Raw genomic sequence first — 24,869 nt, 5'->3', positions numbered from 1 at the left:
AAAGAAACAACAAATGGGATGTAAAAAACGAAAACAAAACAGGATGTCAGCAAAGCAAAGATATCTGCAATCAGCAGAACCACAAAAAAGTCTTAAGCAGGGAATGGTTACTGGGCTGGGGTATTTCAGCAGCAGATCTGGGCCCCAGGGCCAGGTCGGCCCCCCAGACAGCCTTCATCAGAACCCCAATCCCACACCCCACACAGGTTTAGGGAAGGGCCTTCCTGTGTCTGAGGCTGAGAAGCAATCTGTGCCACCAGTCTGCGCACTGGTCCGCGAAGGTATAAACAAATACGCTGCTCCGCGCGCGTTTCAGTAAAACAGCACAACTGCTTTCCACCTGAGAACGAGGCTTCCAGCAGAAGGGAGGGACAGAACCAACGCCGGAGACTTTCCTCCAGAAGGGCACCATAGAGGGTTAAAAGGCCCTTTCGTTCGTCTGAGGAATTCGCCGGGAAGGCAGCGACATTGCGGAAGCCCACTGGGGGCCCGCACCCCAGGGGCCTGCCCCGCCATCTCTGCCACTAAAAGCCACTCCGAGGCACCAAATAAAGAACCATCAGCACCCCTTCCTTCTTCCCGACGCCCCCCTCACTGCCCCCCTCCCCATTTCCTTAGCAATCTGGAGACTTTCACTTTGTCCCATTCCTCCCGGGCAGTCCCTTCCCGCCCCAGTGGGGGCAGCTCCCGCTCCCCCGGCCCCCCTACCTCGGGGCTCGGCGCTCGAAGGCTAGTCCCGCGCGGGCGACCCCCGAGGCACCTCCCGGCCGGGGCGGCGCGGGCGGCCCGGCAGCCACAGGTACGCCGGACCAGCGCCGAGCGCACTCAGGGTTCAGGGTTGGGGCGACGAGAGGCCGCGCCTGTCACTGGGCTCCAGACGGGCTCCGGCTCCACAAAGCGCAGGGTGGAGGCGGCCGGGGTGCTCGGCGTGTGACCGCGGCGGGGCCGCGCGGGCGCAGGATGCGGGAGGCGCGGGGCTGGGGCCACCGCTGCCACCGGGGGAGGAGGCTGGAGCGCGGGGCTCTGAGCCCGGCGCGGCCGCGGGCGGCTGCAAAAGACGGCCTGGATCGCCGCGCTGCCCGCCGGCCCCGCACTCCGGCCCCCACCCGGGGCTCTGCCGGGCTCACGCGGGAGCCTCACGAGACCCGGCGCTGGTATGTCGGTTCCCTCCTTCCGAACAGGAGTCAATCCCGGCAGCAAAGCACAGAAACTTCCTACCGCGGCGAGAGTAAGCAGAGGGGGCCCGCGGGGCTGGGGCCGGGCGGGCACTAGGGGCCCTTCCCAGGCCGCTCCGTCTCCAGTCCACCCTCCCTCCCGGCGGGCAGTCAGCAGCGCGACGGCCGCGCATCCACCACCCCCCGGCTGCGAAATGGGGGGCTGGCCCCAACGACCCCCGCGGTTCCTTCCGGCCCGAGATTGTGGGCGGCCGCTCCCGCACGGCCCAGGCATTAGCCTGCACCTCACAGGGCGCCGTTTCACAACTAAATCACCGCGGAAGCTTCCCAGCCAATAAATCACCTGCCCACCCGGAGCTGAGTCCCTCCCACTCCCCGCGTTTGAGACCAGCCGGGCAAATTCAGGGATGAGCCAGGCTTGGCCTGCAACACAGATCTGCAGCCTCCTACTCCATTCCTAGAGGCCCCGCAATTTCAGTTTTCATCCCTTTCTAAGATATGACTCATCACTGTCAGTTTTCAATATGATTTGTATAGTTCAAAGGAGATGTCTGCCAGGGCGCGGAAAAGAAGCGAGCTCTCCTCTAGTCCGAAGAAGAGTGACCTCTGTTACTCGACAAAAGTATCGTCCTTATGATCTACCCGCATCCGGGGCTACGTGTAAGGCATCTCCACCAGTGAAATGGAGGAACGAGGCTGCCCTGCCCTCAAGGAGCTCCAAGACAGGCAGGTAAACAGATCAATCTCTGGGCCCTTTAGAAAAGCATCAGAGGAACAAAGGGCGGTAGGTGGGGCTAAGAGGAGGAAGCAACTTGCACTGCTGGTATCTTAGAGGAAGTGACACGGAAGAGCAGGAGCCCGAGGTGGGCTCCAGCAGGGCTTCCAGCAGAGGAGTCTACCAGGAAGGGCAAACAGAACATTCTGGAACAGCAAAGGGGACAGGGTGTGCAGAAAGGAGTGCCAGCAGATAAGACTGAAGTGGCAGGAGACGATCAGGTTGCAGAGCGCCTTTTGGGCCGATGTGGTCCTAACTGTAGACCCAAGAGAAGTTTAGGCAAGAACGGTCCATGAAAAGACTGGATAAGGGACTGCTCCAATGGCCGTTTGGCTGTGGCCGAGGCATGGATTAGGAACAGACTGGCTGCAAAACAGAGACCAGTTAAAGAGGCTGGTGAGATAACACAGGTGTGAGAGGAAAGGGGGCCTAAGCCCAACCTCAGCCATCATAACGAATGCTTCACCATCTACTCTTTACGTATTTACTGAGCACCTAGCACCGGGAGGAATTTCAAAGTAGCCATGCACTTTTATTAAAACTGTGGTTCATTTTTAGCAGGTAGGATAAATGTGTGTGACGTCATTACAGAACCGAGCCTTAATTCAGCCAAGCCTGAAGTACTGGAGTGCAGCAAGGGAGCTGAGCAGACGGCACCTGGCAGAGCTGGAGGGGGTCGAAAGGCCCCCCATGAAAGACAGAGCTAGAGGGGAAGTGGCTCACAGGAGAATAGAGTCTGCGAAGTTGAGGTGAGTCAGACCATGCCATCTGAACGTGGGCCTGATGCCGAGGACACACAACAGGTTCACTGAGAGAGACCAACATGGTGGAGGTGGCAACTAAGAAGGGCTGACTCTGGAACTCAGGGTAATGTGGAGGCAGCTGAGGAAATGAGTCCAGATCCCGTGTCTTCTGCTTGTTACGACAGAATCCTCTGGACATCATCCATTCAACTAACAGTTATTAAGTACCTACTATATGCCAGGAGCCTCACATGTATGAATTCAAAATCCTCAAAACCTACAAGTACTATTATCATCTCCATTTTACAGACGAGGAAGCTGAGGCACAGGTGGCTCAGTGAGCAGACCAAGGTCACCCAACCCCTCGGAAGCAAAGACAGAATTCCAGCCCAGGCTCCAGAATCCATGCCCCGCACAGCCACATTCTGTAAAATGGACAGGAGTCTCCAGCTTAACGATTTTCGGTCCTGGTACCATTATCTGTCGGCCCCAACATCAAATCACCAAGTCCTCAGTATCCTTCCGAAGAAAAGTCTTTCAGTACCCTTCTTCCTTGCCCATTCCAGTGCTGGTCCCAGGCCATCCCCTCACCCCTCTTTCCTGCTGGTTAGCCTCTGAAGCACCTCCCCCACCCAGCCATTTACAAGCCTCTGCAAGGAATTTTTCAAAGCCAGAGATTTCATCATGAGTCCCATACCATCCTGCTCTCAGCCCCTACCTACAAATGGCTTTCTGACCTATTCAGGCTGGTGTTTACATTCCTCAGCCCTGAATTCCAGGCCCTCCAGGACCCTGTCGTGTCTGCCTTGCCAACCAGATGCCCAGGAATGCCACTGGCCCATGCTGCAACTGTGTGGACACCAGACTCGGGTATCTCTTCTATTACTCTCTACCGCCTACCCCAAATGCCTCCAGTTTACATCAAACCCAAGTACAAAATGAGATATGTCCCTCCCGCTCCAAAATGAGATTTCCCTGACCATTCTCTCCCATTCATTTGGAGTTTATGAGTGTAAGTAAGGTCTCATGTTCTGATATGAGTCTGATAAGAGTCTATATTCTCTGAAAAGACAGGACTTGTATCTTACATCACTTTGCCTCCCTATAGAATTAGGCAGTTGGAGCTCCCAAGGGCCTGGGCTGAGGCGGTCACAGTGGAAATAGCCTGTGAAAAGTCAAAGGGTCCATTTTGAACTCTGACAACAGAATTGACTTTCTTGGCTCCATGACAGCCAATGCTCCTGATTGTCCTCGAATCACCTGGCTTAATTCTCTCTCTATTCAACTTCTAAATGTTGGAGTCTTCCCAACGCTTTGTTCTAGGCTTTCTGTTCTCCAAACTCCCTCCCAATCTATCTCCCACTGCACCCTTGGCTCTAAGTATCATCCAAGATTCTCATTTCTAAGGCTAAATCTATGGCCCAAGCCCACGGGAACACTCGCTTGAATGTCTCATAGACATTTCAAACTAACTGCTTCCAGAAATATGAATTGGACATCTGATGGTGAACACAGACCACTTCTGGCAATGTATTTCACTGACTATATGCTATGAAGCGCAAAGCACCATTGGCTCCACTTTTTAAAAAAAGGAAGTAAAAGCTTCATGTGGCCTGTACTGTTACTTCCCTATGGAAAGCCACAAGGCCTCAAAACTGGTAAAACATCTGCGTCTCAGAGACCAGCCTTTACCTTGTGGTTTACCAGAAATGGAGTAGCCTTTAAAACCGAAAAAAGTCAACCCACTCAAAGCAGTCAACGATTAGAATAGGTCAATATGTTGAACAGGTTTCTGAGGCTGTAGTCTCCTTTCTCTCTGTTCATTTGTCTCTCTTCAAATGAAGACCTTGAAGTTTTTAAGACTTTAATTTAATAATTAACACTATCAAAAATGGACTGGTATAGGCATACCTCAGAGATATTGTGGATTTGGTTCCAGGCCACTGCAATAAAGCGAGTATTGTAATAAGCAAGTTGTAATCTTTTTGCTGTTGGAGGGTCTTGCCTTCGATTTGTAAAAAACGCAACAAAGTGAAGCACAAGAAAATGAGGTGTGCCTGTCCTGTAAGCTTCTAAATGACAGTTCGTAGACACGGTCTGTTTCTTCAGCCTCCTGGTAGTAGAGCTGAAATCCAGCATTCCCAGTGCTGAAATTCAAGGCCTCATGAATTACTTCTATGTCCCTTAGCTCCGCTGTCCTTGACGGTGTCCAGATACTAGGAGGCTAAAATGCCCAGGGTGAAGGAGAAAACAGACTGTGTTCCCTTAAAACGCGGTAGGTACCTTGGGCTGGGTTACTGCTCCTAGGGCTAAGTGAGCAGCCCTGCGTTTTCACGCTCCACAGACCCGCAGCCGGCTGCTCTCAGGTGTACAAGCTGAGGGTCTTGGGGGGGTTGGCACCTGTTTCTCTGGCGCTGTTTCCAGTCAACCTCACCATGTGTTCCTTGGGGGCACAAAACAAGTCCTTTTCTATTTCTGAATCCCCACAGCCAGATGAGATCCAAATATAAATATAAATTTATTTATGGCGAGGAGACTGTGCTTTGCTTTGTCTTACAAACTTAGTTTGTGGGTGTGCTCCAGTTTTTATTCAGTGAACTGTATTCTGACATATAACATTGTGTAAATTTAAGGTGTACAACATGTTAATCTGATACATTTCTACATTGTAGTATGTTTGCCTTGTAGCGATCATTAGAACCTGTTACATAATTATGCCCCAGTTTTTAGACAAATTGCTGTAGTTTTCCACTATTGAGGTAAAACTTCATTTCATCGTCAGGAGTTAACCTACCTATAAGTTCCTAATAGAGCATACTTCGCTCCTGGCTTTAAAAAAGTGAGTTACTGTTAAACTGGGATTTAATAGACTCCGGAAAGCTCTCTTCCTCATTTTTGGTAGAATGGGCAGAGTATTAGATTCAAACTCAGAAGTCCTATGAGCTAGTCTGCTCCTCTGTCCCATAAAGGACATCTTGACATGACTGTTTAGACACAGCCACTTTTGAAATGGGAGATACTGAATAGGAATGAACATAACTGGGTCAAAATGCAACAGCATTTTCTCTTATGACAAAGTAATGTGTTCAAAAGTTCCTTGTGCTGTTGCTGAGCTGGGCCCGCCCCATGTCAGAGCCTCCTGAGCCACGCTCTGCCCACGAGCAATGATGGCCTCAGCGGCTCCCCAAGTGCCAACCCTCTCCATCCTCAGGGTGGCAGGGCAGGTCGAGGGCAAGCAGCTTCATTGTTCCATGTCATGACGTGAGAACCGTAGAAGACACCCTATACGCCCCTACAGATGGTGGAGACTGAGTAGAGCTAGGACACACACGCACTGACGACCTAAGGGCTGTGTATGCGCTGACTCATGTAAGCATCACAACAGCCTTCCGAGGCAGGGACCACTCATATCCCCATTTTACAGATGGAAAAACTAACCATAGTCACCAAATGCTAGGACCAGGGTGGGAGGGTCAAGGTGACAAACGTAAAACAATCGGGAGCCTCGGGATGGGGTGAAGCCTAAGAATGGAGTCAAGGACAGGGTGAGGGCCAGGGGTGTGATAGGCGTCTGTTACCTGTGTGCATTTCAAGATTTTAAGTGTTTCCCCCAAATCTATATACGAACAAGTGAAGGCTAAATCCTTGTAACTTAATTTATTCTTGCCTCAATTTGTTCATCTTTTAAATTGCCTAAAAAATACCTGCCCTATTTCAAAAAAAACACCCCACCATTTTGAATATAAAATCAGACAGCACACAGAAGAGTGCTGGGCTGGGAGTAAGTCCTTCCAAGCATGAGGTGTGCTATTCTCCCTCGTCTACGCGTGAAGCCCCCAACAGGGCTCATCTCCAGTGCTGGACCTGAGCTGAGTGTGCAGCAGAGGAGGGAGGCAGGAAGAGGGGCTGTACTACAGAAACGGCTGAAAGAGAACCCTGCATTAACCCCTGGCCGGGCGCTTTCCAAATTACCTCCCTCTGGTGAATTTTAACTAGTGCATCGCAGCAGAAACTCACCAGGACTTCTGAAAGGCGACTTCCACTCAGTCCTCTTACACAACTGTTTGGAAAACACTGTAGGTATTAAAATGATTCCTACTGTGAAAATGGCTCCTGCTCTGCCCTGTTTTCTGCACAAAAATTTTATGTTAATAACTTACTGGTTCTCAGAGGACTGAAGAGCAGGCATGTCTCCACGTAAGCAAACCACAGTGCCCCCCCACCCGCCAGAGAGATGTCAAAATGTAAGCCCATAGGCCAGGCAGAGAGTGAGAGGAGTCTGTCCACTGCTCCCTGAAGGTGCAGAGTGGCAGAGGAACATGGAAGATGTGTCCCAACCATGGGCCTCCGTTAATGAAGGGGTAAGGTGAAGAAAGAGAATACCGATGCCGAGCAGAACAACATCTGTATTACATCCAAACATCTGTATTGCACAGGCCTACCTGATCATCAATGGCTCTTACTGACCAACCACTAGACGAGAACCTATCGTGTTTCATCCATACAATCCTGTTTGTTATGGGTTCCCATCACCCCATATCTGAAACACATTTCCTGCTGGAGCTATACTGTTGACACTGCTTTGAAAAGTATGATATCATTTGGTTTTTGGTTTTAAATATTTAAGACATTAATTAAAGGGTGACCTAAGAAAAGCACCACTTTTCCATCATAAATGGCACCAGAACCACTCTGTCTGGGAGGAGACGTGCCAGCCAGTCCTGGTGGGCATGTCCAAGCTTTCGAGGATGTTGCTCCTGATTTCCGACTCCATGTTGTGCGTACACTCTGCGCTCGTGAGCATCCCGCCAGGAGAACTACAGTAGTTACACCCAGATTTTTAACTGCACAGGAGGGTGGCGCCCCTAACCCGTGCGTTGTTCAAGGGTCAACTCTAGTTAATAGTTTCATTAAACTAGTTATAGTTATAAAAAAGCAAACAGGATGACCATTTAAAATACTAACCACATTTTTACTGAGGATTCTCATCTCTCGTCAGATCTGACTTTTCCCCTCGCTCAGACTGGCTCTCTCTATTCCACAGTGTGACATCTTCCATAGTCTCAGGACATCGCCACCTCATCAACATGGCCACTGATGGGCCCGAGACTACCTCCTCCTCAGGCTCCTCAATGCACTCCAAGGGAGGTGTCACTAGGCCTATTCTACAGGTAAAGACACAGCTTTAGGCAAATTAAGTACCCTGCCCCAATCTACAGCTAATCAGGAAGGGTGAAGAAGTAAATGAGATTTCAAAATAGGACTAATTACTTGAAAACTAGGTGCAGAAAACATTATTTTGTATCTACTTGTATCAAACGAATTAAAGGGTATTGTATTTCTTTTTTAAAAAAACCTCAAAGAGAAATTTTACATATACACATAAAAATACTTGCTCTTTGAAGCAAAAGCATGTGTCAGAGACTGTCTGCTGTACATCCACATTAAAAATTTTCCACAAAACAACTTGGCTTAGAGCACATGGCTCTGCCACTAAACTCATCCCTTGTACAGTCACTGGCCCCCTCAGGGCTTCCACGTGCCGCTTGTCAGATGGGCATTCAGGCCTTCCACCATCTATAAAGCCTCCACAGTGATTTCTTCAGTTCTCCACCCCTAGAAGCTGCAGTGAGGGAGCTAGCCACTTTCCTACATGAGACTAGAGGTGGCTAAACTCTTTCTGATAGGAGACCCTATGAACGCATGATGTGTTCTGTCAACTGTCTGATCTGGGCATTCAGATTACTCAAAGATATCTTTAATGTTAAATAAATCATAGTTTTAGCGAAAAAGACCTGTTTCCCTGCCTCACCCCAATTCAATGGTACAGCAGCCCAAATCCAAGGCTGTCCATTTCTAAACCAAGTCCTACCTAGGGTCAAATACCGTAGCCATTGAGCTGTCATGGAGCAGTATACCAAAGTGTTCTCTTTCCTGCTTCCTTTCCTTTCTAATCTTCCAAAGGCCAAGGAGTATGAGAACTAAGGAAGGTAGGTCTGGTATGATGCTGCCCTGATTCTTCTACCTTCCTTAGCTCACGACTGGCGTGCTAATGGACAGCTCCTGGTTTCAATCAGTGTTTTACCCACCCCCCGCCTCTGTAAGATTAGCTATGGAACCACAGAGGCTTTTAGGCCCCGTAAGATTAGCTGTCACACAAAGGGTGACTCAAGTGCAAGGGCCTAAGGTATTTGAATTTGAGGCCAGCAAGAAGAGTCCAGCAGTCCTACACCAGCTGACTCTGCTGATGTGCCCCAGAAACGCCTACGAAAGCCAGGCAACTGTCAACAATCACTCCCTGCCACATCTGTAAAAGTAGAATCAGAGAATGTCAGAATTGGAAGGAAAACGTTAGAGCATCTTAGCTGGTCAAAATTCTTATTTTACAGCCAAGGATCCTACATTATTTAAAACAAAATTCACACACACACACACACACACACACACACAAGCTTTCTATTTGTGACATTATGTTTCCATCCCATCCCACATGCGGCTCTTATCACAGTGTGAAGTCACTTCTCCACTGAGAGAAAGACCTCTGTTCCCTGCCCTTGAGCTTGGGTGCACATTTGTAACTGTCTCGACCAACAGGACACAAGTGACCCTGGGGCACAAAAAGGCTTGTGCGTGGCTGGCCCTCTCCAGACACGGAGCCCTGAGCACCACAGTGAGAAGTCTGGCTACCCTAAGTCACCGTGCTGGGCAGGGCACACAGGATAGAGCTGCCTCAGAGGCGCCAGCTGTGCCAGCCCCCAGATGTTTGAGTCTTCCTAGCTCAGACTCATGAGAGAAGGAGCCTTCAGGATGACTCCAACCCCATCTACCACCTGACTGCAACCTCATGAAAGGACTGCCCCAAGTCACAGCTGCACAACTGAGCCATTTCCAAATTCTCATCCCACAGAAACTGCGAGAGAGAGATAATAAATGGTCATTGCTGTTTTAAGTTGAGGTAATTTTTATTGTCGGGGGTAATTCGTTATGTAGCCGTAGGAAACCAATATGCGATTCATTACAAAAACCACTAAAAACTATCACTACCAATGTTAGTCAACTATTAATTAAGCACGTGATCTGCATGTCTTATCACTCTATAACCTTACTGTGCTTTAACACATAGGTCTTACTACCACATGGCATGACATGATAGGATATATATAAATACACGAGGAAATTTCCCCTACTATAACAGCACCTGAAACAGCACTAGATACAAATAGCAGGTGACCAACAATCACTGGTTGAATGACTGAATGAATGAATCTGGAGGTGAGCTAGCTTGGTCTTCCCGAAACACTGCTTGATTCCCCAGCCATTTGCCCGCCAGCTTGACTCAGCGTCTCTTGATATGTGTTCACTGTTGTTAAGTTTCTGACCCTCTAAGAACTACTTACAAAATTATTTAACACCAGCTTTTCTGTCCATTCAAACATACAAATCCCAGTAGAGAAACCACTGCCATCCCACCATCCCACTCCACGATGCCAGCTCAGCACCCAGAGTGAAGCCGATGATTAACTTTTTCAACATACCTATGTGCTAAACCCTCCCAGGTGGTCTCAAATGTCAAATAAAATTACTCCATTTTTCATTCAATGACCACATGCCCAATAGGAAAATGACCTCATGTCGGATGGTTTACACAGCAACTGGGCCCACTAGCAAAGGCCACTGAGTCATCTTACATATCTCTGTCCATATGCCCGAGTCTAGACATTACGTTCAGCAAGCTGACGTCCTTTCATTGTGGCCTACCTAACAAAGCATTGCCATGGGGTAAATATCAGCACGCTTCAATGCATTTCAAGTCAAATGAGAACTCTAGTTAAGCAGCAGCATTAAGAGATGCAGAAATACCGCCAGCTGAATGTCTCTTGCCAATTGTGGCTGCCCAGCTACACCCTAATTAAAAATAACCCAACACTAATAACAGAACCCAAACGGGCATTAGCGACTCCTCCTTTCTCTGAGATACCACCGCAGAGGCTTCCCATAAATGTCCTTGTGAAGTGGCTCAGAAACAAGTCCTTTAAAAGTTCACTTTTTTAACAAAGTAGATCTCAGCACAGAAGGAAAGAGGAGTAAACTGAAAAAAGAAACGTGGCTAGTCTATAAATTACAAGGGACCAAAAAGGTAGACATCTTTAGTGAAGAAGCCTTTTGCAAAAAATTAGAATTAAGAGTCCAGATCAGTGGCTGCTCTATAGAAATTGAATGGGAGCCACAAATGGGAGCCAAATATGGAATTGTAATTTTCTAGTAGCCATATTTAAAAAAACAACAACAGATAAAACTGATTTTAATAACAGGCGCCGCTAATGCTCATTTTAACTCGATATATCTAAAATATTATCAAGTTAACATGTGCTCAATATAAAAACTATTAATGAAATAGTTTACATTCTTTTATTCCTACTTGGTCTGTGAAATTCAGTGTGTGTGTTTTACACTTTTCAGCACATCTCAAGTTGGGCTAGCACACTTCAGTGCTCACACAGCATAGGTCTAGAATGAACCTTCTTTTTTAGAAAGCATTAAAACACCCAAAGCACTAAAAGTTTTCTACTAGGGAGATAAAATAAATACACTTTTAGAATTATGGACAATGATATCATATAGTCCTAAATGAAATAAAATCGCATAAAGGCCTGTTACCGCAAATGAAGTGAAACCTGTCTCCCAAAAGAACTCAGCCCGATCCAGAAGTTATGATGTGCCCCACTTCCCAGCAGGGGAAACTGAGGCCCTGACCAGCACTAGGCGCTCACTTCAGCTCCTGCCATACAAGGGACTCCTGGACTTTGTTTCTCCTTCACCACAACATGACAAGAGCCACAGCTCCTCATTTAACTTTTCACGTTAAAGGATCTCCAAACAGAAAGGGAAATCAATTATCCCTTTAGGAAATGTAGTGGGGGAGGGAGGGTATTTCAATTACAGAAGGCAAACCTCGGTCAAAAGGCAGATCCCTGTCCAACCGGTGGTCATTGTTTTCTTTCTATGACAGGCACCCGGTCTGGACTCATGCTGTCCCCATGGAGGCCGCTACCACAAGAGGGTCTCTCCAGGGAGAGTCCCCACATCAGGCGCTGGTAATGGGCCCCACCGCAAGGCTGCGAGCCTCGCTTTTGTTTGGAACAATAGCGCTCCCATGATACCTCACTCTTGCTGAAAATATTGGTATTAAGGGAGAATGAACACAGCTGTGTGTAAATTACACACGCAAACAGATTAGATCTGTATATTTATAAGGAATACAAACATACTAATAGCGCATTTACATACACAGTTGGATACATTGGGCTGCATGCGGAGTGGAGTTTGAGTTCCCAAGTATTTCCTTAAAATTTTATAAAATTAAATGCTTAAAAAATGCTTAGCCTGCTAAGTCAGGCTGGGATTCTTATGCCCCTCTCCCCCAAATAAATTTCTCTTTGTCCTTACTTGCCATATTGGAGACATTATTTGAGATTCTATGAAGGGGAAACCTCAAAAAGGGCTTTAAAACTCACTCTTATAGTAAAAATAAATCAATACTGGATAATTTTCACAGTTAACCCGGGGGATGGGGGCCAAAGAAGCCGTGTAGGCAGAAGGAGAAAGTGGCAAGAATCTGCAAGTTCAGAATTCCCTTGTGGTCGGATGACAGCTCTCTTCTCCACACACGAACGCATGCCCACGTGAAGAGAAGCCCTACTGAAGCGCCTGTTGGCGGCACAGAAGGCAGGGCCGTGGATTTGTCAGCGTTTTCTGCTACGTTCAGCCCAGAACGTATGCAGGCGCCAGGAAAGGGGCTGGGGTTCTGTTCCTGATTCTATCAGGGCTTCACAGATGACCCCAGGCTAGCCATTAACATTCCCTGGGCTGTTTCTCAGGGAAGATGGCATCCCAAGTATCCTAATTTACCAGATGAAAGCACTAACTTAAATGTTGAGTGTTCCAGTAAAATAAAAAAAAAAAGTCATAACCCAAGTAGAAATATTAACCTGTACATATGTGGGTAGACACATAATAACAAGCTCACTATAGGCCTTTATTTAAGTTCTTTAAAAATTTTACAACAAAACCCTCCAACTGATATTCTTTGTCTTTTCTTTTCTTGATGTGGTTTGTATAAAGTCTCGTTTAAAAAAGAAAAAAAAAAAGGTCCATTTCTGAGGCTTGGGTTTACCGTGCTTACAGCTCCACCAATAAATCATCTCCCAATCTGGGCTTGGAAAAGCACTGGCCACGGTTTGATTGCTCCAGCCCTAGGTTGCCAGGCAACCAACACAAGGGGGAAGTGTGAGAACCGCTGACAGATAGCCAAGTGGCTGAAACAACAGACTTCTCTCTGTCAAAAATGTGTTGCAGAGAGCCACTTCCCCACCTCTGCTCTCTGTTGAACACTACACGATTGTAAAATCAAAATCAAAAGGCCACTGTAATAAAAACACTTCCTGCTCAATTACTAATTGTCAAAAAGCTGTGGGGAGGCCCAGATCACAGTGTATGGCAACAGAAATGCGATACTGTAAATGAGATAAAGTCAGCAGCTTGCGAGAAACCTGATCCACACGCAGCTCGTCTCTTCAAGTCAGGGGACCTGGAGCGTGAGCAAATCACCTGCCTAAGGAAGTACCTGGAGGAAAACAGTGACTGTTGAATTGTTCAAGAAACAAACCCAAGAACAACTAAGAAGCCACAGGTCCACTTGACTTAATAATGAAACCAGGAACATTCTGAATTGCTGTGAAACAATCTGGAATAATGAATGTTTTCTTCCTCTAGAAGGATTTCCTGGGGTAGAGTAGGGGCAAAGGTCAGTGACCCTGGGGAACCGTGCCCCTGGCAGAGGGGCGGGTGGGCGGGATTCCCACTGCCCACAGTAAACTGGATCACAGGAGACACCGATATCCTTCTGATAATGCTGCTAACGCCTGGTCTGAGGCCTGACGGTCTACTGCACATGTTAAACACCTATGTGGCTCGCACCGAGCCGTGCATGGTACCACGGTCTGCTGAGCGCCAAAGCTCTGCAGCAGCCTTCCACGCAACCCCTTTACTGACACTGTCACTCAGGACTCTCTGGAAACTGTCTGTGGTTATGTGGAAGAGGTCAGCACTCAGAACACAGTTCTTCATCTTTTTTGACCCTTTGTGGCAGTCTGGTAAAGCCTAACCTTTTCTAGAAGCAGTTTTTAGATGCCTATAATAAAATACACGGGTTAAAAAGGAAACCAGTTGTACTGAAATCCAGTTATCAAAACATTAAAAAAGGGAAATATATGTACCTTATTAACATACTAAATAACAAGATCTCCTAGAGGGTTTTTTTTGGGGGGTGGGGGGTGAGGGCTCATTTTATTTTGTAGTAAGAGCTGAGATGATAAACTGGAGTACTTTATAAATTACTGGACAATAATTTATCCATCATTTAAATCTCCAAAGCAACTCACAGCCCAAAGCTGACCGACTGAGTCCGGAAGGTGTCTGCTCTGCTAGGCTCCCAGGCTGGCCCTCTCCACACAGCCAGTCCCAACCATACAGGGACCTGACTTTGCCTACGTTTTCCCAGTGCCCAGAGGCGGGCCTGGCAAGCAAGATTTACAGGTCTGTCGTGTGCAAACTGGGGCACGCACACACAAAAGACTTTCCTAAGGGTACATGGACTCCAACAATGTTAAGGGAACTCACTCCCAAAGCCTCAGCTTTCATGTATTCTTCCCTAAAATTTATCCGCCTGAGGATGCGCTCTTGTGCAGATGGTACAGTTCCCCTTCTTCCTCCACCTTCCTTTTCACAACCGCCCTCCTGTCACTGCACGGCCCTCCTGTCACTGTCACTTCACGGACAAAGGCATCCTTCTCTCTCACCTGGAATGCAAGGAGGAGGCCCTGCCTGATGTGCAAACCCTAAGGCACCAAACAAAGGGTCAATTCAAAACACTGGTGTGGTCGCTGACACAGTGGCCAACTCCAAGGGCACGATAAGGGTCTTGCAAGTCAGGTACTGTCCCAGTCTCTGCTTGCAGCAGAACTGGAGGAGGATCACTGGACGTGGATCTGACAGATTGTTGAAAATATGTCCGATGATAAATCGTTAGTTTTGGGCATATGGAAGAAATTCAAATAATTAGGTAACACTGAAATATTTCCATCTACTTGTTCAGATGTAAGCAAGGTTTCTGAGTGCTTATATATACAAATAAGTGAACAGGAATAAAACTGATACAGAGCATGGGCTTATTAGAACAATAATATTCATCTAAGAATATTCATCTAATGTGTTTAAAAACTGAATCCATCTTATATCCAATAAATATTAAAAAGTAATATTTTATCAATATTTATAATATCTTGTTTCGATCAACAGCACACTAATAATTTTATAACATAATTATTGGAGAGACCTTTTAACACTTAGATCTTTATTTCTAAAGGAAATCACAATACGTACACATATTGTGATACACATACTTTTGTTGCAGGGAGTATGAAAGCAATCTAACAATAGATTCAAGCACAAAATGCTTGAAAGGAATAAAGGAATAAAGTCTATGGGGAAGCAGACTTACAAGTTACTAGTTACATAAGTTAAAGGGGGAAAAGATAAAGTGTAAAAACTGCTAAAAAGGAGCTCATTCATGTATTTTTAAAGTAGTGATAATCAGTATAAATCACGATGGTATTCAAAATGCACTGGATATATTTAGGAGTGACTGGACAGTTTATTTTCAAATGGCAATATTTATAATATATTAGAAGTTACATCCTTATGATGGAAAAGATATATACGAATTTAAACTTTGGAGGGAATATATGGCCTATCAAGCAAAATTCTTTTAGGGGCTTCATGGAGGGAAAAATTCATTTTGTATCTAAAAGGAAGCTGCAGGAATTCCTGGGAGCACCAAGGGTTGCTTCCACACCCCCGCTAGATGAATCAGACTCTGGTTTCACCTATCAGAACCAAACTAGCGTGACTAAAAACACTCTCTAGAACCAAGACAGATCACACCACTAAAGACCTCCTGTGTAACTGCTGTGCTACCCAGGTCAAGACCACTCTTTATTTGAATTTCAAAACTGGTTATGGCTCCTCTCTGTCCCCAAAGAGCAAAGGGCTCAGACTCCTCAATGCGCCAATTCAAGTGCTCCGCAATCTCCACGGATCAGCTCCCACCACACCAAGGGGCTGGATTAGAAGGTTTGTTAAAATGAATTCTGAGGTTTCCTTTCAGCTCCTGGGGAGATGGTGCTGTGTTCAACAATGTCTGAGAGAAGTGCAAGGAGGAGGAAGGTGGTGGCCCCTGGGCTGCACATCTGCCACTGCTGTCCCCGGGACACGACCGCACTCTACCTCTGTGTCTCCTTTCACGGACTCTGCCTGGGGACCCTGTGCCACTGTGGAGCTGTTCTGGGGCTGGACTACCTTCACTCCCCACCAGCGTGACCCTGAACAAGGTTCCTTCCTACAGTATCTCATGCCTGTGTTTTGTCATCCCTCTATGCTTCCATCTGTCTGTCTACTCCCACCACGGAGTTTCCCACATTCAACCCAGCTCGAGGTCTGGGCACCTAAGTCCATCACTGCCATTACAATCTCTCCCTGAAGTGGGGTGGCCCTGTCTGGGGCCACCTGGAAGAGTCCCTTACACATACAAATCATGTTTCTTCCATGACAATTCCTATTGCCAGTATCAGAGCCTTTGAAGGCCTCATTACTTAATTAACACTTTTTTCGGTGTTGTTTTTAATTAATACTCTTGTTTCTTACAGAGAATCAATGACTTGCCCAAGGTACAGCAACTGGCCTGAGGCACAGACGCAACCATGTTTGCTTCCCACCACCAAACAGGAATTACATTACGAGTGGGTGGTTTTCTACACACAGATGAAGAGTAATCCAAGAAAAGTAGGCGCAGAGAAAGAAGGTAGAGAGAGAAAAAGTAGGAGGAGAAACTGGAATTTCTTGTTTTTAAGCAAGTCATGAACCAAAATCTAAGGACACAACAGTAGCAACCAGTCAGAGGAAGCCCGCACGCGGGCAGTGCGTTTCAGACTGTCCCTGAGCCCGTAGCTCAGCCTGCATAGCCTGTTCCCAGGCTGCTCTGACTGCCGGCAGGCAGGCCTGGGGGGCTAACAGTGGAAAGCAATTCTGGTGGCCTCACAAAGGATGAAAGAAATGTTTCTTATAACGAAGAAATGAATCATCTCCCCATCAAGCTCCTTCATGTCTTTCTTTTTTGTTGCTTCAGGCTCTTAGGCCTGCTTGATAAAACATTATACAGACAGAGCACGGAAGAAAACGAAACGTGGTGACATGGAAAGGGAACTCCACGGGCTAGACAGAGCCCGCTTTGGGTTCAGCCACAGCTCTCTGTCCTCTCTCTCCTGGCCCTAAGAGAACATTCACCCCAAACTGTCGTAAGATTATCAGCAAAGGTCTTAACAAGAACCAGACCCTCCTCTTCTCATCTTCTCCCCAACGTGCAAGTCATGGAAGAGGTGTATAGAATCTTTCTGGCATTTAAACACGCTCTGTTATTGTGTCCCCCACAGTGGAAAATGCATATCCATGAATGACAAACGCATTGGTTTTCACTTCCCTGACAGCCACACGATTTTACCTCCACAGCAAAGCCCATCTCCCCTTTCAGCCCATCAGCCCAATTCAGTCTGTTCTGAGCTCTCAAAAGCTGCTGAATATGGAAGGCACTGATCTCGTCCTGGCAAGGGCTACATTATAGGCAACTGTGACAGGACCCCAGAGACCACCAGGTGGGGGGTAAGTCATTTGAATCTAAAAACAAACAAACTAGTAGATATCATGCTTGATTAACTGACTTGAATTACCAGAGGCATCATTTGCCCAGACTTCCTTAGAGGAACTGAAGTTTGGAACGGGGCGCTGCTGCTACCCTGAAGAAGTCAGCTCCAGAGCTCTGCACCCGCTACGCTACTCAGAGTCCTTTGACTGGAACTGATCCACCTTCTTCTTAGCATCTCCCTGAATTATCTTAGTGATGTGCATTTGTTTGTCTGTTCCCCATTAGAATGCAAGCGCCATGAGAACAGGACGTCTACGGTGATTTCTATCTCCTGAGCTCAGTGTCTAGCACACAGTTACATGACCAACTGTTGAGTGACTAAGGAAACAGCACAATGTAATCTGGAGGCAGCACTCCAATCTACAATCTTAAATTCTAAATACTCTTCTATTCATAAAATCCTGACTCCTGACCACTCGCCTCCATCTTCAATCTCTACACGGTCATTCAGTTCAGCATTTCATGAGCCCCTGAGGAGTGAGGCATTGTCAGATCGGGGGCCCTGAAGAAGCACCTCACCTCACAGAGCAGCGCCTGGGGGCCAGCTCTCAGCCTCCTTCCATGGGGACAGCACACACTTCCTGCCCACCCCTCCCGTTCCTCTCATCCCCACCCTCCTGAGTCTCTTCTCATTGGGCACTAGGACCCCTGGCAACCTTGTCAGAGGCTCTGCTACTTACTCACTACTAGCTCGGAGACCCCAAGCAAGCTAATTAACCTCTTCCAGCCCAGTTTCCTCAACTGTGAACTTTCTCTACAAACCAGAAAGCTTTCCTATCTTTAAAACCCTCATTTCTAACTGCTGTATCTACCTGCATCTTCTATGATCGCTTCAAATTCAACATCAACTCTTCCATTCTGCCCTAAAGCATGTACTTCTCCTGGTTTCACAATTTTATTAATGGTGCCACCAGACTCCTCCCTGTACGGACACACAGAATCAGAATGGCACCTCCCGCTTTCCTTCCTCCCCATCTCCAGCTGGGCTTCTCTGGAGACGCTGGGCTCTGGAACCCGGGAGGTGGGTTCAAAACGGGGCTCTACGAATTGCTTTGGGACTTGGTGAAAGTGCTCTCTCCTGTCTAGGACCCGTCTCCTTCATCTATAAAACGTCAGTAAGTTAAGTCAGCTCACGTGCAGTACTTAGAACAGCAGCTGGCACATAGTACAGCCTTTCCTCCTGTGTTTCCCAGCTGCACCTCAGCTCTCCTCAGCCCTGGCTGTACAGTAGAACTCCCACGCCTGGGTCATACCCCAGATGAGTTAGATCAGAGTCTTCGGGTTGGGACCAGGTCTCTGCCGTGTGTGCGTGTCTATGCACGTGCATGTGTGTGTGTGTGTGTGTGTAAGTTCTGCATGTGATTCCAGTGTGCAACGAAGGCTGGAAACCACTGCTTACGACTTAGAGCTCCCCACATCTCATCGGAACCACAGTCCTTAGCCAGGGCCATGGGCCTCAGGGCCTGGGACACGGACTCCTGGGTCCTGCCCACCAATGCAGACCTACAGGTCGGACATGCGGGCTGGGCACTGGGGCATTTTCAAGCTCTCCAGGTGACTCCAACGCGCAGCCAGGCCTCAGAACCCGACTCCCTTCTCTACACACTTCAATTCGTCCCATGTTTCTGCCAGATTCATCTTCAATGATGGCCACAGTCATATCATTACCCGCCTTCAAACATATGTCATGGTTCCCTATTTCCTTTTAAATTAAACATAAACTTCTCTTCCCCTGAAGACTGGGTGGCCTTGAATCAGCCATCTTATACACTCCTCCATCTACTTTCTTCAAATTGGGCAACCAGCTACTAACCAACCGCCCACATTCTTTCAGCCTTTGTTCTTCCATTAACCTCTGTAAGTGCTGCCTGCTGAAATCCTATCCATCCTTCAAGGTTCCTCTCAAATTACACCTCCTCCTCCTCGGAGCACTTCCGGATCTCCCTGCTCCAGAGAGGGAAGCAGCATGTCCATCCCCGCGTCCCCTGTGGACCGGAGCACACTGTCAGTTGTAGAAGAGACGCTCAGAGTTTTCAATCGTGTGGCTGCCATCTCCTCCCTAGGTTGCCAGTAGCGACAACATCCAACTGAACTGCTCATTTATACCCACTGCCAATTCAGCCAAGAATGCCACACTGCCAGGCAATTATCAAGGTTAGTGGTGACTCTTGCAGAGATCTTAGCAGTTAAAGAACAAATGCAGTCTATTTGCCCAAAGTCAGCAACCAGATCCCTTTCTTTTGTAACAAGGAAATCAATACTGTTTTTTAATTTCGTTTCTAAAAAACTAAGCTAAATACAAAACAATGTCATTTGAATAACAGAAGACCAAAATAACAACAGAAGATTCAACTAGAGGAAGCTTTAGGACAGTGAGCAGTGGTTAAAGGGTTTCACAAGCACCCAGCAGAGCCCTGCACAGAGTGGATATGGAAATGCAGTGGAATTTAACCCAATGTAAGGTGAAGAAATGTCCATCCTCTCTTTTGCTCCCTGTATAATATTTTTTAAGGCAAATCTAAGGTTGGTTACCCAGAAACAGATCATGTTTGGTCTCGCACTCTTAGAATCCACCACCCCTGTTGTAAAGCTCCTCATCCGAAGACTCCCCTACAAATATCCTTGTGACAATGGAATTCTCGAGTGCCGAAAATTATTTCCAACCAATGGAGGATCACGTGATGCAATGTTTACCGACTCCTCTAAATGTGTGAGCACCGGAATGATCCATCTGAACATCTGCTTCAAAGCAAGATAATCTAAATGAACCTTTGGAATGTTTGAAGGGGGTGAGAGAGGGGAGAGGAGGGAAAATGTGAGCTGGCTAGGAAGTCAGAGAGTTCTCGTGAGGGAGACAAATTACCAATGGCAGGATGTTTTGGGGTAAAAAACTTGGGAAGCTGACAAAAAAGTTGGGCTGTCCCAAGGGGTAACCTGAAAATAATTTTCTAACTTTTGCTACTGCAAAAAGATTGGAGAATTTCATTTCCATGGACTGGACTGAGAGAGAGAATACCGAATTTTCATGGTCTATCCCGCTCTTTAAACTGCTCTGGGAACTGGAACAGCTTTGCCCAATGAGATCCCCAAGTAGTGTCCTGCCAAGTAGGGAATGCAAGAGGGAAGCACAGACCAAGGGCCTAATGCCTCCTACAAGCAAAGCTACTTCACTTTTAAATTTATGTTAGATGGGTTTGAGGCCCAGGTCAACTGGTTCCCCAAATCTATGCTTAATCAGACCCTGTTAAATTCATTTTCTACAACTCCCCTTCCAAAATGGGTAAGATCACCAAGCCTGCTTAGCTCTGCTACCCTCATTAATTAGAGACCCTAGATAGAAAAAGAAAATGACTAATTGGGCTGAATGTGCCTGCATGGAAAGCAGCTTATTAGCGAATGTGTGACACCCCACAGGCTTCAGTGAGGGTGGCTCCCGAAAAGGTGCAGAGCTGTTAAGAGGAGGAAAAGGGCTAGAAGTGACATGAAGCAGGTCCACTGCTCACGCATCCCCCTGCCTCCCACTACGGGATGGCCGGTGATACACGAAACATGCATCTCTGGAGTCTAAACAGTTTTGTTTTATTACTGCTGACGGGAAAAATTAGAAAAATAAATTTATAATCAAAACTTACAAAGCAGCTGCAAGGGGAAGCCAAGAACTCTTAGTACTGAAAGAACGTGTGAGTGTGTATGCACATATTTTCAAACTTCTTAAACAGAGATGATTCCATAAGCTTTACATAAAAACATCTGCCCAATTTTTTACCTGAGAAGTTAAAGGGTGGGGGTGGATAACAGATCAAAACTGGTGTGAGATCCAGATTTCCTGTCAAACACACCTGCCAGCCTTCGTCAAGTTCATCCTTTCTCCCTTTCTTCTCTTTTTCTTACCATTTCTTAGACAAGAAAACTAAGGCCCAAGGGGAGATCTGGCTTTCTTGAGGTTCCAAAGGTGGCTGCCAGTCTGGGGACTGTCACCCAGGCCTGGTGGCGCTCAGGTCAGCATTCTCTCCACAAACCATGAAGCCTCTTCCTGCTTATCCCCTCACTCCAACCCCACGCCACTCCAACAAAGAGAGCCCGGCATGACTCGCCTTCTTTCCTTCCTCCAGTCTTTAAGCCCTGCATTTCAGTAGTGTCCTCGGTGCCTTCAGGACACCGGGCAAGGCGACAAAGCTTATTCTAGGGCATTCTTCTACTTTCAGAACACAGATCTTCCTAGCATCCCAGGAGTGTCATCATTTCTGAACATTTAGTAAAATGATCCAGAATGATAGAGAAACGTTTAAAAAAAAAAAAAAAGCAGACTCTAAACACAGACTTTATTAAATATGGTGTCAGTAGACTTTTTTTTAGCCCTCAGGCAATATGGTGTAATTTTAGTCATTCTGCTCCATTCTCTTATTTTGTTTTTACTTGCAACTTTCCTTACCCCTCTATATTACCGTGTTTCCCTGAAAATAAGACCTATCTGAACAATCAGCTCTAATGCATTGTTTGGAGCAAAAATTAATATAAGATCTGGTATTATATTATTTACATTGATATGTTATGTTATATTATATTATATTATACCGGGTCCTACATTATAGTAAAATAAGACCGGGTCTTACATTAATTTTTGCTCCAAAAGATGCATTCGAGCTGATTGTCTGGCTAGGTCTTATTTTCTGGGAAACAAGTTAGTTCCTTGGGATATTTATTTGCTACTTCTTCTGTTTCCTATTCCTGGGACTAAATACGTAGGATCTAGCCCTTTGAAAGGGAAAACATCCCGAAGTGACCAAGTAGAGGAAACACACTAGACGTCTGGAAGGAACTTGAGAGCCAAGGTGTGCAACTCACATAACACAGTCACAAAAGAGACGGCCCAAGACAGCCAGCAAGCAGGTCTTTTTATTTCTAAGAGTAATGGGCTGAGTGGAAGGTGGGTTAGTCCGAGTTCCCAGATTAATACTGGGCTATCTCTTCCTTCTCTCTGTCTCCATCACTCAGGCTCTCACAGCAAAACACCTCAACCACACGTATCAGGAAGTATTAAGTGATGTGGTGAAGAATGAGCTTTTTTTATTGGAATCTAGAAAATAAAACCATAGACAACTGGAAGGGGTTGGCTGCTCCTTCCAAGGGATGTTACTGAGAAGGAAAGATGGGGACGTAAGTGTCCAGTCGGGACACGCAATGGCCCTGTGCGGGTCGGAGAAGCCCCCTGACTGCAGAACGGAGGAGCTCAGCCCAGTGCACCGACTCCACGGCAGCGATCTGAGGAGCTGGAGGAGAAAACAGGCCTCCTAAGTTTCTCTTCCATTTTCAACCCAGCAAATGATGTTTCCTGATGCCCAGCCCTGCTCCAGGGGACACAAGAAGAATCAGACCGATGTCCTTCACTTCTTAGTCTACTGTGGACGCACCCATGGGAACATGTCGTCACAACCCACGGGGGCAGAACCCCCTACGGTTTCCTACTTAGCTGCCACACTGGGTGTCACTTAGTGAGCTGGTGTTCATCCATCACCCACTAGAATTTCAGCTCCAAGAGGACAGGAATTTCTGTTTTGTTCACTGCTGTATCACCAGCACATAAAATGCTATCTGGCAGCATGTTGGTGCTCTACAAATATTTGTGGAACAAAAGAATATCAACCAATAACCTAAAATCAGAACTGAGTAAGTAACCTGCAGACAGCATGCCGGGGTCATCCTATGTCCCTGTTCACACAGGGTCGGCAATAATGGAGGACGGACAGGCTTGGCATCTCTCTGTCAAGTCCCAGCACCAAACACAAGAAATGCAGAACCAGAGGCAGACGGGGTCCTGAACGCCAGCTGGTTAGCTCGTTAGCAGGTTAGCTGTAGGGACCGTCTTTCTCTTTATGACCACGAAACGCATTCAGCTTCCTTACACCCCACTACTGTGTCTTATATTACGTGGGAAATGTACTGGAATTCACCCATATAATTGTGCTTTGGAAAACATATCTTAAAGCAAGTGATGAAACAGTTGTAAGTATCACTTAGCATGAGGGTGTTGGGAAAGGACGAATAACAAAACACTACTAGGAAACATAAAAAAACAGGCTGGCACTCTAGTGAAGGTGCAACTAGGGGCTACCAAGGCCATCATTACTTCTATCTAAGAGAGACCTCAGGTTTAGGACATGCATACACCAGGAGAGAGGAGACAGCTCAAAATAAGTTACTTCCTTTCGTTGCAGAGTTCCTATTCTTTTTTTTTTTTTTTCCAAACCTCTTATTTCCGTTCCCCAACCCTGAATTCCAGTTACCAGGCTAATACAATAGGTTTCACCTGTGAAAATGGAAGGCTCTAGTGTCACTATACAGTGTTCCATGCATACACATTAACATTGACTCCAGCGCTGTTGCTAAGAAACTGCAGAAGGAAAGGGTTTTCCATCCTCTTCATTTATAAAATAACCACTTTGTCTATGGGAGAACAAATGCAATCTCTCAAGTCCCCTTGTGTCTTGTTTTCATTTTTTAAAAGAACAGAGAAAGATGATCGAGAGTGGCTGAAAGTGTATGCTATCTCCATTTTTTTTACATGCCCTTGAAAATAAGATGGAAAACATGGTTTCAATAACCCACTGCTCTAGTATTTATTAATCTTTCAAGCTGAAGATTCTCCCCAATGCTCCCCTCTTCAAGCAAAGATGAAAAATGCCCCATAAAAATTACTCTTTGATTTTAAAAGATAAGTCTGAACAGCAAGGAATAATTCAGGATACCCTGTATCCGATGTGGGGTTACTTCCCAGGTCTCTATTCTGTTCTGTGTTGTCCCGAGGCCTGAACATATACACGTGCAGAAATACGCATACGAGTGTGGGCACACGGATCCCCAAAAATCAACACAATTCATTGTTGGCTTAAAAAAAAGAAACACAAAAAACAACCACTACCTGAAATGAGGGTTAGGAGATAAGAAACTTAAAAATATATACATTGGTTAAAGAAAATGAGAAAAAGAAAAACAGGTACATTAGCTTTTTTGACCACAGTATAAAGAGAAAGCCTCGGAAGCCATAAAGCCATGTACGTGAAAGGCAAGGTCATGGCTGAATTTGTAGATTTAACCCAGAGGCAACTTCTACTGACGTGAAATACTGAAATAAATTTTTGAAATATCTCTCCCCTTCTAATGCTTGGCCTACCTTATCTACTAAAGGATTTAAAAATACATTTCTCTTTACAACTAGTTTACAATAGACTCTTTACAATAGAATCTTTCTGCAAAATGACAAAATTGATTGTTTCACACCAACTTTTCTGCACATATAATTGATTTTTAATTTGCTGTCTCATTTCCGAAAGGACTTGACAATAAACTCCACTCTATCCACA

The 24,869-nt window shown here is 46.4% G+C and overlaps 2 protein-coding genes across 3 annotated transcripts in view; one reads left to right on the top strand and one right to left on the bottom strand.

Annotated features, from left to right (window-relative positions):
* RERE (arginine-glutamic acid dipeptide repeats) overlaps positions 1–24,869 on the bottom strand; it is a 280,788-nt gene that overhangs the window by 54,658 nt on the left and 201,261 nt on the right. The window lies entirely within an intron of this gene.
* LOC308500937 (uncharacterized protein) lies at positions 104–4,658 on the top strand (the record flags this gene model as incomplete). The annotated part of the gene is made up of 4 exons (XM_081056436.1): positions 104–154; positions 619–1,228; positions 1,713–1,905; positions 2,542–4,658. The coding sequence occupies 4 exons, from the start codon at positions 104–106 to the stop codon at positions 2,552–2,554; spliced, it is 867 nt and encodes a 288-aa protein (XP_080912562.1). The 3' UTR covers positions 2,555–4,658.

The sequence above is a fragment of the Rhinolophus hipposideros genome (assembly GCF_964194185.1).
Source record: "Rhinolophus hipposideros genome assembly, chromosome: 8".
Classification (NCBI taxonomy): Eukaryota; Metazoa; Chordata; class Mammalia; order Chiroptera; family Rhinolophidae; genus Rhinolophus; species Rhinolophus hipposideros.
Note: the sequence above shows the minus strand (reverse complement) of the source record. Positions and strands in the feature narration are given on the sequence as shown.